We start from the raw sequence: 14,336 nt of genomic DNA on the forward strand, positions 1-14,336 counted from the left end.
AAAATAAATAAGAATATGATAAGAACAAGGCCTCACTAGTACATGGAATTGTAAAGGTAAAATTTTTAAGCTGATTCCAAGCCGCAGAGCCAGAGTTAAAGTGTAAAAGACCGGACATTGTAAAGTTTCTAGGCTACAAGGCTTGGGTTAAAGAGTAAAAGACTAAGTATTGTTACAATTCCTCTGCTACCCCCCGAACCTGTAATCTCTGTAGCTGTTAGGACAATACCCGAACTGCCCGGTAAACATTCTCACTGGCTCCTCTGGTTGTCTAATAACTTGGGACTCTGTGTAGAATGGCACGTAGACATTGCAAGTCCCAAAACCAATCAGTTTAAATGTGCACCTCGCTTAGAAGTGACCAATCACCCCGTCCAATCTGTTCCCACCAGTGAACGTGCTAATCAGGTCTCAGAGTTGTTGTTCAATTTTCCCGCGCCTCCTGATGATTTGTTCTGATGTATGCAAAGCCCCCCGCCTTCCCCAAAAAGTGTACTTAAGCTCTGCTTAACCTCTGCTCGGGGCTCTGGGCTGCTCTCCCTTTTTGTGCGAGCCTGCCTGGAGCCTCAGCGCGCTGAACCGGATCCTAATAAACTTCCCCTGCGTGTTGCATGAGGCTGATCTCTTGTGGTCTCTTTCTCCGACGCTTCGCCGGACCCTTACAGAATCTAAATATGTTTAACTCAAAGAAGTAGTAAGTAGATGGTAGTTTTCAGGGGCTATGCAGGAAGAGATGTTAATTTAAAAATATACAATTTCGGTTAGTCCAAGAGATCTGTTGTAGCACTGGGGATATAGCTCAATGGTAGAACACCTGCCCAGCAGTCTCAAGGCCCTGGGTTCAATCCCCAGCACTATAAAAACAAAATATAATTTAATTAAAAATGTTTAAGTTAAAATACAGTAAGCAAAATGAGGGTGGAGAATTTTTTCATTCTGAAAAAAAAGATGCAGGATTAAATTGTTTCTTTAAAAAGAAACAAACCAGAACATATACATTAAATAAATATTTTTTAAAAATCAAGGATGTTGTAAATAATCTATGACTAACATTTTAGTGTTACTTCTATAGTAATACCATAAGTGTCACAAAATAAAAAAGGCACTCATTCTAAAGTGGGGCTGAAGGTTACCAAATATCACACATATACACCAGTGTAGCATAGCACAAAGAGAATGATTTATTAAGTCATCCAGGCCTGGATTTAAATCCTAGCTCTACCCATCTGTATAATACTGAGTAGTTTCCCTTCATAAGGCTACTACAAACCTTAATGATGATAACCTATGTCTGGGATGGCAAACAGGTTTCATTTCATATGCAACTATGATTGCTAGCTGTGTCCTGTAATACTATTAGAAACAACTATACTTTTAGGCTCGGGAAGGAGAGTGCTAGTATAAGTAAACTACACCAGTCACTGGTAACAGCAAAGATGGAGGAAAGATAGCAGTATATAATCCAGGCATTTGTTATTCCTGTGCTCAATAAACAGTAGCTCTTCTTATTTCTGGAATAACCCCACTTCACTGGACAAAAGAGAGGTATATAATGGCATATCTCTTATTTCAACTTAATTTTCATCAGATTCTAGAGGTGAATATCCAATAAGACAGAAAAAGCAGAATGATGTGAGAAAGCATATCCTTTCTTGGAAACATACACACAAAAAAGAAACCCTTAAATTAGCAGATTATGGTGTTTCTGCATAAGTTTCTTCAGTTAAATATATTTTTTAAACTAGACAACAATTCAAATCTAACAATAAAAGGAACAAAAATAAACAATAGCCTATGTAAAGAATCATAAAGATCTCTCTGTATAACAGAAAATGTAGAGACAGAAGCATCAGTACAGAGGTTAGGTTAATTTGGAAATGACAACCACTGAAAACCACAGTCTAAAATCTAAAAATTACCTGCTGACCCAAGTACTTCAGTCCATCCAAACAGACTTTCCATTCAATCAACAGCTGGTAGATGTCTTCCTTTCCACCCCAAATCTTCACCACAAAGCAAGAAACAGATGTATCAAGACGGTCTGGCATTATTCCAAAATCGAGACTCCGCCATGTTGGATTCTGTTCATGGAAATTAAAACATGTTTTAAAACTCTAACTTGTTTATAATTATTTCAATTAGGTAGCAAATCATTTTGTTTTTAAAAATCAAAAGATTTCATAAATATATGAAATTGCAAACTTAAGTGAACCAAGAGATAGTCCAATTAATACAAAGAGGGTGATAATGGTACTTCTGAATGTATCTGCTTACTTACTGTAGTCTCTAGAAGGAGCATAAAATCCCATGTCTCATTAATGTGGCTTTAAGTGGCAATTCATTCATTTATTCAACACTTAATAAATAATTATTAAAAGCCAAAGCATAAACAATACACCCAGAGAGCCTCTAACTCACAGTGGAGTTCAAATCTCTATTTAACATAATTATATCACAGGGGATGTAAATCAATGATAGAACACTTGTGTAGCATGTGCAAGGCACTGTGTTTAATCCCCAGCAGTCAAATAAATAAATAAATAAATAAATAAAAATAATCATATTGTTTCATAAAAAGTTCAATAACAGAATTATGCAAAAGGTACACAGTAGCATGGGAAGGAATAATAAACTCTAAAGGGACAGAGCAAGAATCAGAAGCTGTGAAATTCAGCTTTTAAAGAATGAGCAGGTTTCACCAAACTAAAATAAGGAATTCCAGGCAAAAGAAACATGATACACCAAGGATCAAAGGTGTGAAATAGCAAAGTGTGGTAAGGGAACTAAGAACAACTGTTGGCAGGAGTGGAAGAACACAAAGATGGAGAGAGAATCAAGGACTAAACAAACAGAAGGATCTTTTATACTTTGCCAAGGAGCCAACACTACTCTGTATAAGAGATTGAGCCACTGAAATTTTAAAGTTAGGAGTGACAAGATCAGCTTTACACTCTGAATGAACATTACTTTTTATGTAGTTAGTTGAAATACTCTCTGAAAAGTCAAAATTCTAAGGGTTTTTAATAACATCAAAAGAAACTAAATATGAAGCATCAATTGCTTTCATTTCCTCTAGAGTAAATGTTTGGGCTTTCATTGATGAAGGTAAACATAACCAATCTTATTAAATTAGCAACATTCATATTATTTAAATCAGTAAATAAAAAGGTCTTCATAAGAGTAACTGTTCTTGGCTTTGTGGCAGTTTTTTCCTGAACAAAGTGGGAGGGGATGTGGAGAAAACCCAAAGCCCAGAGGGAGAAAAAGGGCTAAATGGCATGATGATAAAACAGTAAGCACATTTTGCAATCATTTTTGTATTGGGCTATATAAAAACTAAATCCCAAGCCAACTGTGGTGGCACACACCTGTAATCCCAGCATTTGGGAAGCTAAATAAGGAGGACTGCAAGTTTAAGGCAAGCCGTGGCAACTTATCAAGACCTTATCTCAAAAATAAAATTAAAATGGCTAGAATGTAGTTCAGTGGTTGAACATTCCCGGAGTTACTGTCTTAGAATTCTAATCTAAGACCAGAAGGATTCCACACTTATATGATCCCCAGTTTCTATCTCATTATCATTGTTTTAGCAGTCCTGCTACATAGGGGCAGAATTTCATTTAAATGTGAGGATACCATTAAGGTTTACAAATTACATGCCGACCTATAACATGAGAAATGCTAGAAGTTCTTCAGACTGAAGAAAAATGACACCAGATAGAATCCTGGATTTACAAGAAGGAATATAAAGGGCTGGAGTTGTGGCTCAGTGGTAGAGCGCTTGCCTGGCATGTGTGAGGCACTGGGTTCGATTCTCAGCACCACAGAAAAAAGTAAAGGTCCATTAACAACTAAAAAAATATTAAAAAAAAAAAAGAAGAAGGAACGAAGAACACTGGTGATGGTAAATATGTGGAGGGCAAATATAAAAGACAATACTGTCCAAGGTATGAATAGAAGAAACCTACCACTTCTGATAATGACAGGTTGGGCAATCTTCCCATTGAAAATAATGAAAAATGTTAGCTAAAATATTTTTTAAAAATCAAAAAAAATCTAAACCAAGAAGGCAAAACCCCAGAAAACTGTGGGGTCTAGAAGACTTTTGTCTGCAAGCCACTGCTGACCTATATAAACTTAGGACTTTGGTCCTGGCAGTCTTAAAGAGACACAAAGACATAATTCAAGACCCAAGTACAAGCCCCACTCACATCTTAGAGATGTCGCTCTCCACACTGAGTGGGGACCATGAAAGGGTTGTACACCCTCAGTCCATGAGTGAAACAGAATGAAATCCCACCAAACTCCTATGTTAAATGTGTGCAGTCAAGAAGAATGGGGGGAAAGAAAGTCTCTGAGTAAGTAATTATACACAAAGCAGCACGAAGAGAAAAGAAAAATATGGAGAAAACTTTTAAAAACATGCATGATAGAGTGAAAAGATCTAAAATGCATTTAGCACACAATCTAGAAATAGAAAATGGATAAATGAAGAGGACACAGCACTACTTGAAGAAATAGTATCAATTTCCTAGACTGATTTATAAACAAAAGCCAGGAGCAGTGACGCAAGCCTGTGATCCCAGAGACTCACGAGGCTAAGGCAGGAGGATCACAAATTTGAGGCCAGCCTCAGCAAATTAGTGAGATCCTGTCTCAAAAAATATGTAAAGGGCTGAGGATGTAGCCCAATGATAAAGAACCCTTGGGTTCAATTGCCAGTACCACAATCAATCAATAAAAACAAAACAAAGCAAAAAAACATTAATTCTCAGGACCAAAATATCCAACAGATTCCAAGTAAGGTAAATAAAAGTAAAACCATATGAAGACATAAAGTGAAAAGTGAAACTACAGAACACCAAGCAGGATGCAGTGGCACACACCTATAAACCTAGCAATTTGGGAGGCTGACACAGGAGACTCAAGTTTGAGGCCAGCCTCAGCAACTTACCAAGACCTTCAGTAACTTAGCAAGACCCTGTCTCAAAATTTAAAAAAAATTAAAAAGACTGGCAATATATCTCAGTGCCAAAGCATGCTTGGATTCAATCCCCAGTAACAAAAAGGGAAAGAAAAAAACAAAACATAGAACAAAGATAGAATCCTAAGTGCTCCCTCAGGAAAATGACCTTTAAAGAAATCACACATAAACCACTGACTTCTCAACAGCAAAAACAGAAGCCAGAAAGCAATGGAGTTTTGCTTTCGATGTCCTGAAAATAAATGACAACACAGAATTTATTTATTTATTTATTTAATTATTCATTTATTTATTTATAGATACTGGTGGTTGAACCAGAGGTAGGTACTTTACTGCTGAACCACATCCCTGGTCCTTCTATTTTTTATTTCAAGATAGGGCCTCACTAAGGTGCTGAGTCTGACCTTGAACCTGCAATCCTCAAGCCTCAGCCTCCCAAGTCACTAGGACTATAGGTATATGCCACTACACCCAGCCGACAACCTAGAATTCTACCTGCAGTGGAATATTCTTCATAAATAATAGTGCATGTGACACCAGCACATACTCATTAAAGAAAATTCTAGAGGATGTACTTTAAGACACATGGAAAGTGAATCCAGATAGAACATTTGTGTTGCAAGAATGAATGAATACCAAAAAAGTGGTAAATATAAGAGTAAATCTAAAGGAGAGATGGAATTTCTCACATTGCAAATTAAGTAGCTCAGCAAACTTTCTCCAAAAAATCTAACAATGAACCTGGACAAAACAGTTGAACAACAATTTCAGGGCCGAGAAAAATCAACCAAATTGGGGAGCAATTGGTAATAAAAAAATCAATGACTTCAGGTTAAGAACAGGGAAGTATGTGGCATTCTTACCCAGGGATGCTTTTATCCCCAACTCCATTTCGGTATGCAAAGCTGTTCTATTTGGGAGAGGTGGGTAATTGTAAAAGAACTGGCTTGATTTGAAACGGAGCATGGAAAAACTGCAACCTCAGCAATGCTGTAACACTAGTAAGCGCAATGGCAAATGAACACGGAAGACCAGCAGTTCAGTAGCCTGAACTTACAGTTCTGTTTGTGATAAGCAATGGACTGGGAAACTAGCCAGAAATTTAACAGGAAGATGTAGAAAATGAGATAGCTATAGGGGGCCTCGATAAGCAATCCGTGCATCCACCCAAGGAGACTCCAAAGAGGGTCTAAACACCCACACATTCCTGACTGACTGAGCAGGCATGCACATGTGGGGCAGAGATGAGAAGGCCCAGTGGAAAACAAAAGCCACAGAAAATTTAAAGACCGCCCAACTTAAAATGCACTCCCAATTCTTAAGCAAAGGTCAATGATTGAGGTATCTAAGCCCAGAGTCTGACCAATCACTGGCTGACCACTGCACTATGCAGACCCAGGAGTAAACACTAGAAATGTGGATGGATTAGGAACAACAGCAGATAATCAACCAGACAGAACCACTGAATTATGGAACGGTGTGAAGATTCTTTTAACTTCAGCTTTTCTCTGTCAATGAAGACAACTGAGAGGCAATATAGGAAAAAGTGCTATAATTTAGTAATACTGCTAAATTACATAAGCCCCTCTCTGTCTTAGACTCTTCAGTTATAAAAACTGAACAAGCTATCACCTCACTGAGTTTTCAGAAGCTTAAGTAGTACAATAATAATAACTAACTATAGAAATAGCTAAAATCCTAACACCTGAAGACAGATAATATATGAAAAGAGCCTAGCAAAATGCCTCATCTAGCACATAAGAAATATCTAATCTGTTGAAAACATTAGCCCTATTGATCCCAACAGTAAGTCCACATGAAGTAAGACAAGTTGTTAATCTCAAAAAGGTAAAAAGACAAAATACTGTATTTTAGCAAATCCAAGAAACCACAACTTTCTCTATGACTTTTACGAAGAACTGATTTTAAGATGCATCTACATTTCAAAGAATGAAAAATGTGCATCTTAGAATCAACGAAACATCGAAGTTCAGCATCATATTATATAAGGTTGCCTAATAAAAACAGTACCAGAAATTGAATCTTGGTGTCTAGAATTTGTCTCACATTCTTTTTCGTACATTATTTTTGTTTTGGATTTTAGCTCCCACTACATCCCAGCAGTCAGAACTCAGAACAAAAGAAACCTTAAGGGATTGTCAACCTCTTCCCTATTTTAGATCCTACAGCCAAGAGGCTACAGCAGAAAGAGAGAACTCCATTCTCTTCTCTGGGGGAAAGGAAAAGGGGGAACTACGCAGAACTTAAACTTGCTCTTGCTGCTCCACCACACATTACCACTGACTAGGGTGGGCACACAAAGAAGTGACTGAACATGACACTATAGGCAAGAACATTACTGCAAGAATAAAGTATGCCTCACAGATTAGCCAGGAAGGGCCTGTCCTTCACCAGTTCACCCAGATCACCATCAAGGACTTGAGAAACTTGAAGCCAGGAGTTCTGGGCCAAGACCTCTAGTTCCAGAGCTTGAGGATGTGCCTAAACCCCCTGGGTCTGAGGCTCCTTCACCCACCCAGCCTTACAGGAGTACGAGCAGTTCTCACAGGCCTTGTAGAACAAGCCAAGCATTATTCCTGATTTAATTTAACATGGTCTATAGTGCACGTGAGGAAGCTGCATACAACAGAGAAAAGGACCTCTAGTTTACATATTCTAGAAATGTGAGAAGTAAAACAGATTGCTGGATTTGTCAGTCCAACTCCAGTTTGAAATGAGGATGTTGAGGCCTCTGACTAGAGCCCTTCTCTGCCTCCCCCAACCCAGGTCATTTCTCTCTAACCACAGGGTTTCAGTTCAAGCATTTCTTCCCCAGAGAAGTCTTCCCTGATCTCCCAGGAACTGTCAGACTCTACTGCCAGACCCTACATGAGATGGGGTCTTTTCTGCTATTGTTTTTCCAACTTATAATATAACACCACGGAGATACAGTAAGTACTCAAATATTTGTTGAATGAACAAAGAAAAAACATCCTATTCCTGGTACTCTACTGGAAGAAGACCTAATCAGTTTGGGGTAAAAAATGTTTAAAGCTAAGCTAAGACCAGAGAACACAGCTTAAGATTCCTTTGGAAAAAGTGATTCATTTTCTCAACCAATATGAATCATGCTTCGTAAATAGAGAATAAAAGCATTGTGCTCATTTTTACTACTGTTGTAATTATTACAATAAGGAATGAGCAATGAGAGCCGTGTGTGTCCTAATGCTTAGGGCTGACTGCCCTTCTCTATGCTCCCAGGGATCCTGAGACTAGATCACTCTCTTAAAGGACTTGCCATGATACGTCACCTTGATTTTCTTGTCTGCCTTCCCCTCAGTAAAGGGGAAATTTCTATCAGTATATTTGAACTCCACAGTACCTGGTACCTTGTAACTGTAAGTTCTGTATGTCAGGCACCATACTACCAAAGTGACTATATATTTTTATTAAACCTTCACAAAATTTAAGAATCCTGTTAAGTAGACAGCATTACTCAATTTTTCAGAGGAAAACTGATGCTAGGAAATATTTTAAAACTTGTCTTAGGTCAAAGAGTTGGTCATATCTGGAACTGGAAGACATAAAGATGTTAGATAACTTTTGTACAGGAGGTGGGAGATGTTGCTGGAGACCACTTCACTTAAGAGCAAATAGGCTTTATGTCCCAGGCAGCCCCCGAAGGGCAAGTGACATATAATCGGTGTTCCTCATGATAACCCTATGTCCTTGAAAAAAGGCTAAATAAAAAGCTAAAAAGGGAAGAGGAAGGAAACCAAAGGTGATATGGATATGCAAAATTCAAATATGAACATTTTACTTAACTGGAATTCAACAGACCACCAACTCCATGTCTTGAAGAGTCAAAAACTGAAAGCATGAAAGAAGAAAAATATCTCATAAATCTAAAACTAAAGTCTCAAAATTTGTACAGAATCTGTTTATTCTTCATTGGCATTATTTGGCATGTTTTTCCAGAAGAGACATTTGATAAAAAAGAACATCGCAACTGCCAAAAAACACTTGAAAATATGCTCAACTAGAACTGACCATAAGGAAGAATAAGTTAAAGTCACAAGATAATAAAATAATACCAGAAGTAAAAAATACCAGAAGGGCTAGAAGAGAATACAACACGAGGATACACAGTACCTAAAAACTTCCCACTACTGGTAGGAATATAACTGGTACAAAACTTTGGAAACTATTCCACCGTGTCTACTGAAGTAACCTGTTACAGCTCAGCACACACACTCCTAAATGCATGCCACAGAGAAATGCATACCTATGTTCATCAAAAGATATGTTCCTTACAATAAATGAACTACTACATGACAACATGGATGAATCGCATAAATATTATGCTGAGCAGAAGAGCATGTGTCACATAAAGGTTCAAAACCAGGCAGAACTAGTCTATGAGGAGAGTGATACTTTTACGGAGGCGGTAGTGACTAGGAGAACACAGGAGGAATTGGTTATGTTTTTATTTTTTCTTTCTATTCCATTGTTACTGGGAATTGAACCCAGGGGGACTTCAGCACTAATCTACATCTCCAGTCCTTTTTATTTTTTGAGACAAGGTCATGCTAAATTTCTCACTAAGCTGCTCATACAAATTGCATACAGATTTTATTTATTGGACAACAGTTCAAGAATTTTTTTTTTGGGGGGGGGGCGCTATTGAGGATTGAACCCAGGTGTGCTTAACCCCTGAACCATATCCCAGCCCTTTTTGTATTTTATTTAGAGACAGGGTCTTGCTGAGTTGCTTAGGGCCTTGCTAAATTGCTGAGGCTGGCTTTGAACTCATAACCCTCCTGCCTTAGCCTCCTTAGCCACTGGGATTATAGGCGTGCACCAACGTAGTCCAATAAATTTTTGTTTTGTTTTATTTCTGCTGGGGATCAGACTCAGGGCCTTGTGTATGCCAGGTAAGCAATAAACTTTTTCCCTTGCCTTATTCATCTCTCCACAGAATTCCTGTCCCAATTTAGGAATTATTATTGTGAACCTTTCCTAATTTTTCTCTCCAAACGATGGTGAATAACACTCCTACATGTTTTCATTGTATCCTGTTGTTCCTGGTACTATAATTGCATCCTAGACTCCCTCCAAATTATGTGGTTAACCAGACAAAAGTTGGACAAATTTGATGATGCAGTTTAACACAGGGTAACATAATCTGACATAAGCAAAACACACACACACACACACACACACACACACATTAAATGCTAATTCATTCAGCCACAATTCACCTGAAACATAAACTGGGTTTAAGAATCACTCAAGCCAATAACTATAAAAAGTATCTGTACTGTTCGGTTCCCTACCCCCAAAAAATTTAAAAACAATTCAGTCACATTTTCAATCAAACTTGTGGTTCTACTAAACTGTCACATTTTCCCTAAAAATACATGCTCTAAAACTTTTTTATTTAATTATAAGTCCCACCGACCTCTATCAGACCTCCAGCCAACATTTAATCAGATGAAGAAAGCATAATATTAAGAGAGGCTATGATTACAGCAGGTCTCTTGAACATCAGTTTTACCAGTCACTTGGGTCATGTGACTTAGATCAAGGTCCTCAGCTTGTTTCCTTAACTATACTACAGGAATCTCTTTTACCGTAAAACATTGTTAAAGTTAGAAATAACATATATAACACACCTAACATGCTATTTAAATCTCAGATGGGGAGGAAGATGGCGGCAAATAGTGCGCAACAACCCCGTGTACCACGTCACTGCAGGTGATTAGCGAGTTTAGAAAGGCCAGAAGCTATCTTGTTAGGAATGTCCAGCAAAACTGGGGTGCACTGAAACCTAGAGGAAGAATTTCAACACCCGAGGATCAATTACTGCGGCTCAATCGCGAATGAACCGTACACCTGGAGATTCAGGCTGATTGATCAGCGGCCCGCCCCGCAGCTGGAGCCTGCGCTCTGACATGCCAGCAACGCAGAGAAATGGTGCTACGCATTCTGTGGGGTCCTGCCAACTGTGCCCTCACAGTGCTCCAGGCTGAGTTCTGGGTTTGAGACCGTAGAGAGAAAAAGTCCAGATCTGCCCTCCACACCGGACACCCCACCGAGAAAGCCAGCGGCCACCATACTGGGGAGCTGAAATCACCATCACCAGCTTCCAACAGAAGAGACCCCATCGCAGCAAGTTCAGCGATAGAACAGAGTGTGACATTTAGCCCTTCTCCCATACAGCGGGGAAATCGCATAAAATCTCTCCCTGACTTTCCGGGGGCATGATTATCAGAGTGAGCGTGAATAGAGGCGTGGGGAAAGGTAAAGGCACCTGACCTCCAACTCCCGCCTCCCACCAGCAGGGAAAACAAAACCTGTCTCGCCAGCTATCGGAGGGAATCGAAAGAATAGGGGGCCGGATCCCAATACCCGCACTCCACATCCAGGAAACTGCAGGCCCAGAGTGTAGCTTGAACTTTGGAGAGGTACCACACTGGGGAAGGCCTAGCTGGCGGGAGAAGCAAGGAAACTAGAGGCCAGGAACAACCCTAAGTGAACTGCATTGGAGAGACACCAGGTGGGGGAGGAGGGAGCGCCTCATACGGATTGTTTCCTACAGCCCAAGGGCAAAATCTTGGTCAGGAAAGCACAGCTCCACCTACTAGAAGCGAAGAAAACAGAAGCCTAACACTGCATTTTTTTTATTGTAATTTTTATTTTACTTTATTTTATTATTATTTTTATCATTTCTTCTTTTATTTTTCTATTTTTTTTCTCTTTCTTTCTTCTCTCCCTCTCTCTTTCTTGGTTTGCTTCCTTACCTTTTCCCTATCTTTCCTCCCAAGCATGACCACTCCGATTACCCGTAATTTACTAAATGCAAATAGATGAATATTACAAGACGGTCTATAGTCTGCCTAAGCCCTTAACTACCCCCAAGTACTCCTGTCTATTCTCGTTAATATCCGCCTGCATTCGAGCAACCCCCGAAAGAAGCTAAGATATACTAACCTCCATACCATCATATCTCCCGACCTTAACATAAAATCCTAAGTTCAAACTTCAATTCTCTATATGCCATCAAAATCTGCAGGCCTTTAATGAAACTAATGAATTTACCTTAAATCACAATTAAATCCAACATCTCTAAACATTGTCTCCCAACACAAAGAAGAGATCTTGGAGCTATACAAAACCAAAACAAATTTATAGGAGAAAACAGAAACACAGCAGTCAAACAGAGTTGGAAAGTAATGTGAGCACCATGAAAAAAGAAGGGAAAAAGGATTACAAATAATGCAGGATAACTTAAATTTACAGGAGAACCTAGAGATATCAGAAAAATGGACAGATAAAGAACTCAAGGCATACCTGACTCAGATGGAATGGAATCTTAGAGAAGTCATTAGACAGCAAGTCCAAACAATGAAAGTATACTTCGAAAATGAATTACATAAACAGATTCAAGAAGCAAAAAAATCAACTCTACCAGGAGATAGAGATTTAAAAAAAATCAAACAGTAATCCTAGAAATAGAGGAAACCATAAACCAAATCAAAAACTCAAAAGAGAATATTACAAGTAGACTAGATCAAGTAGAAGTCAGAACATCAGATAATGAAGACAAAGTATATCAACTCGAAAAGAGTATAGTCAATGCAGAAAGGCTGGTAAGAAACGACGAGCAAAACATCCAAGAGATATGAGATGTCATAAAAAAAACAAACTTAAGAGTCGTTGGGATAGAGGAAGGTATAGAGGTCCAAACCAAAGGAATGAGCAATCTGTTGAATGAAATAATTTTAGAAAACTTTCCAGACATGAAAGATGGAATGGATTGCCAAATCCTGGAAGCCTACAGGACCCCAAACATACAAAACCGTAATAGACCAACTCCAAGACACATTATTATGAAGATATCCAACATACAGAACAAGGGGAGAATATTAAAAGCTACAAGAGAAAGGAGGCAGATTACATTCATGGGTAAAGCAATTAGGTTAACGGCTGATTTTTCATCACAGACATTGAAACCGAGACGATCCTGGAACAACGTATTTCAAACGCTGAAAGATAATGGATTCCCACCAAGAATATTGTATCCAGCAAAATTAACCTTCACGTTTGACAATGAAATTAAAATATTTCACGATAAACAAATGTTAAAAGAATTTGCAGCCAGAAAACCAGCACTGCAAAGCATTTTGAGCAAAACACTACAAGAAGAGGAAATGAAAAACAGCACCCAAAACCAACAGTTGGAAGTAACTCAGTAAAGGGGGGAAAAATAATAAAAGAGAAAAAAACAAGCCAAATTAAAATAAATAAATAAATAAACAAACAAACATGACTGGAAGTACAAACCATATATCAATAGTAACCCTAAATGTTAATGGTTTAAACTCACCAATTAAGCGACATAGGCTAGTAACTTGGATTAAAAAAACAGATCCAACAATATGCTGCCTTCAGGAAACTCATATGATAGGAAAAGACATACACAGGCTGAAGGTGAAAGGTTGGGAAAAATCATACCACTCACATGGTCCTCGGAAGCAAGCAGGAGTGGCCATACTCATATCGAATAAAATCAACTTCAAACCTAAGTTAATCAAAAGGGATAAAAAAGGACACTATATACTGTTAAAAGGAACCATTCACCAACAAGACATAACAATTATCAATATTTATGCACCAAATAATGGTGCTGCAATGTTCATAAAACAAACTCTCCTCAAGTTCAAGAATCAAATAGACCACAACACAATAATTATGGGTGACTTCAACACACCTCTCTAAACATTGGACAGATCCTCCAAACAAAGTTGAATAAAGAAACTATAGAACTCAATAACACAATCAATAATCTAGACTTAACTGACATATATAGAATATATCAACTATCATCAAGTGGATATATATTTTTCTCAGCAGCACATGGATCCTTCTCAAAGATAGACCATATATTATGCCACAGGGCAACTCTTAGTAAATATAAAGGTGTGGAGATAATACCATGCATCTTATCTGATCAAAATGGAATGAAACTGGAAATCAATGATAAATGAAGGAAGGAAAAAGCCTGCATCACCTAGAAAATGAACAATATGTTACTGAATGATCAATGGGTTATAGAAGACATAAAGGAGGAAATCAAAAAATTCTTAGAGATAAATGAAAATACAGACACAACATATCAGAATCTATGGAACACAATGAAAGCAGTTTTAAGAGGGAAATTCATTACCTGAAGTTCATTCCTCATAAAAAGAAAAAACCAACAAATAAATGAGCTCATACTTCATCTCAAAACCCTAGAAAAGGAAGAGCAAAACAACAGCAAATGTAGCAGAAGGCAAAAAATAATTAA

The 14,336-nt window shown here is 38.2% G+C and overlaps 1 protein-coding gene across 3 annotated transcripts in view; it reads right to left on the minus strand.

Annotated features, from left to right (window-relative positions):
* Positions 1 to 14,336, minus strand: part of Uvrag (UV radiation resistance associated) — a 319,107-nt gene that overhangs the window by 259,702 nt on the left and 45,069 nt on the right. For all 3 annotated transcript variants that reach the window (XM_076846616.1, XM_076846617.1, XM_076846618.1), the window contains exon 4: positions 1,920 to 2,081. In XM_076846616.1, the coding sequence (XP_076702731.1) occupies positions 1,920 to 2,081 (162 nt within the window). The remainder of the gene's footprint in view (positions 1 to 1,919; positions 2,082 to 14,336) is intronic.

Source organism: Callospermophilus lateralis, chromosome 2, assembly GCF_048772815.1.
Source record: "Callospermophilus lateralis isolate mCalLat2 chromosome 2, mCalLat2.hap1, whole genome shotgun sequence".
Lineage (NCBI taxonomy): Eukaryota > Metazoa > Chordata > Mammalia > Rodentia > Sciuridae > Callospermophilus > Callospermophilus lateralis.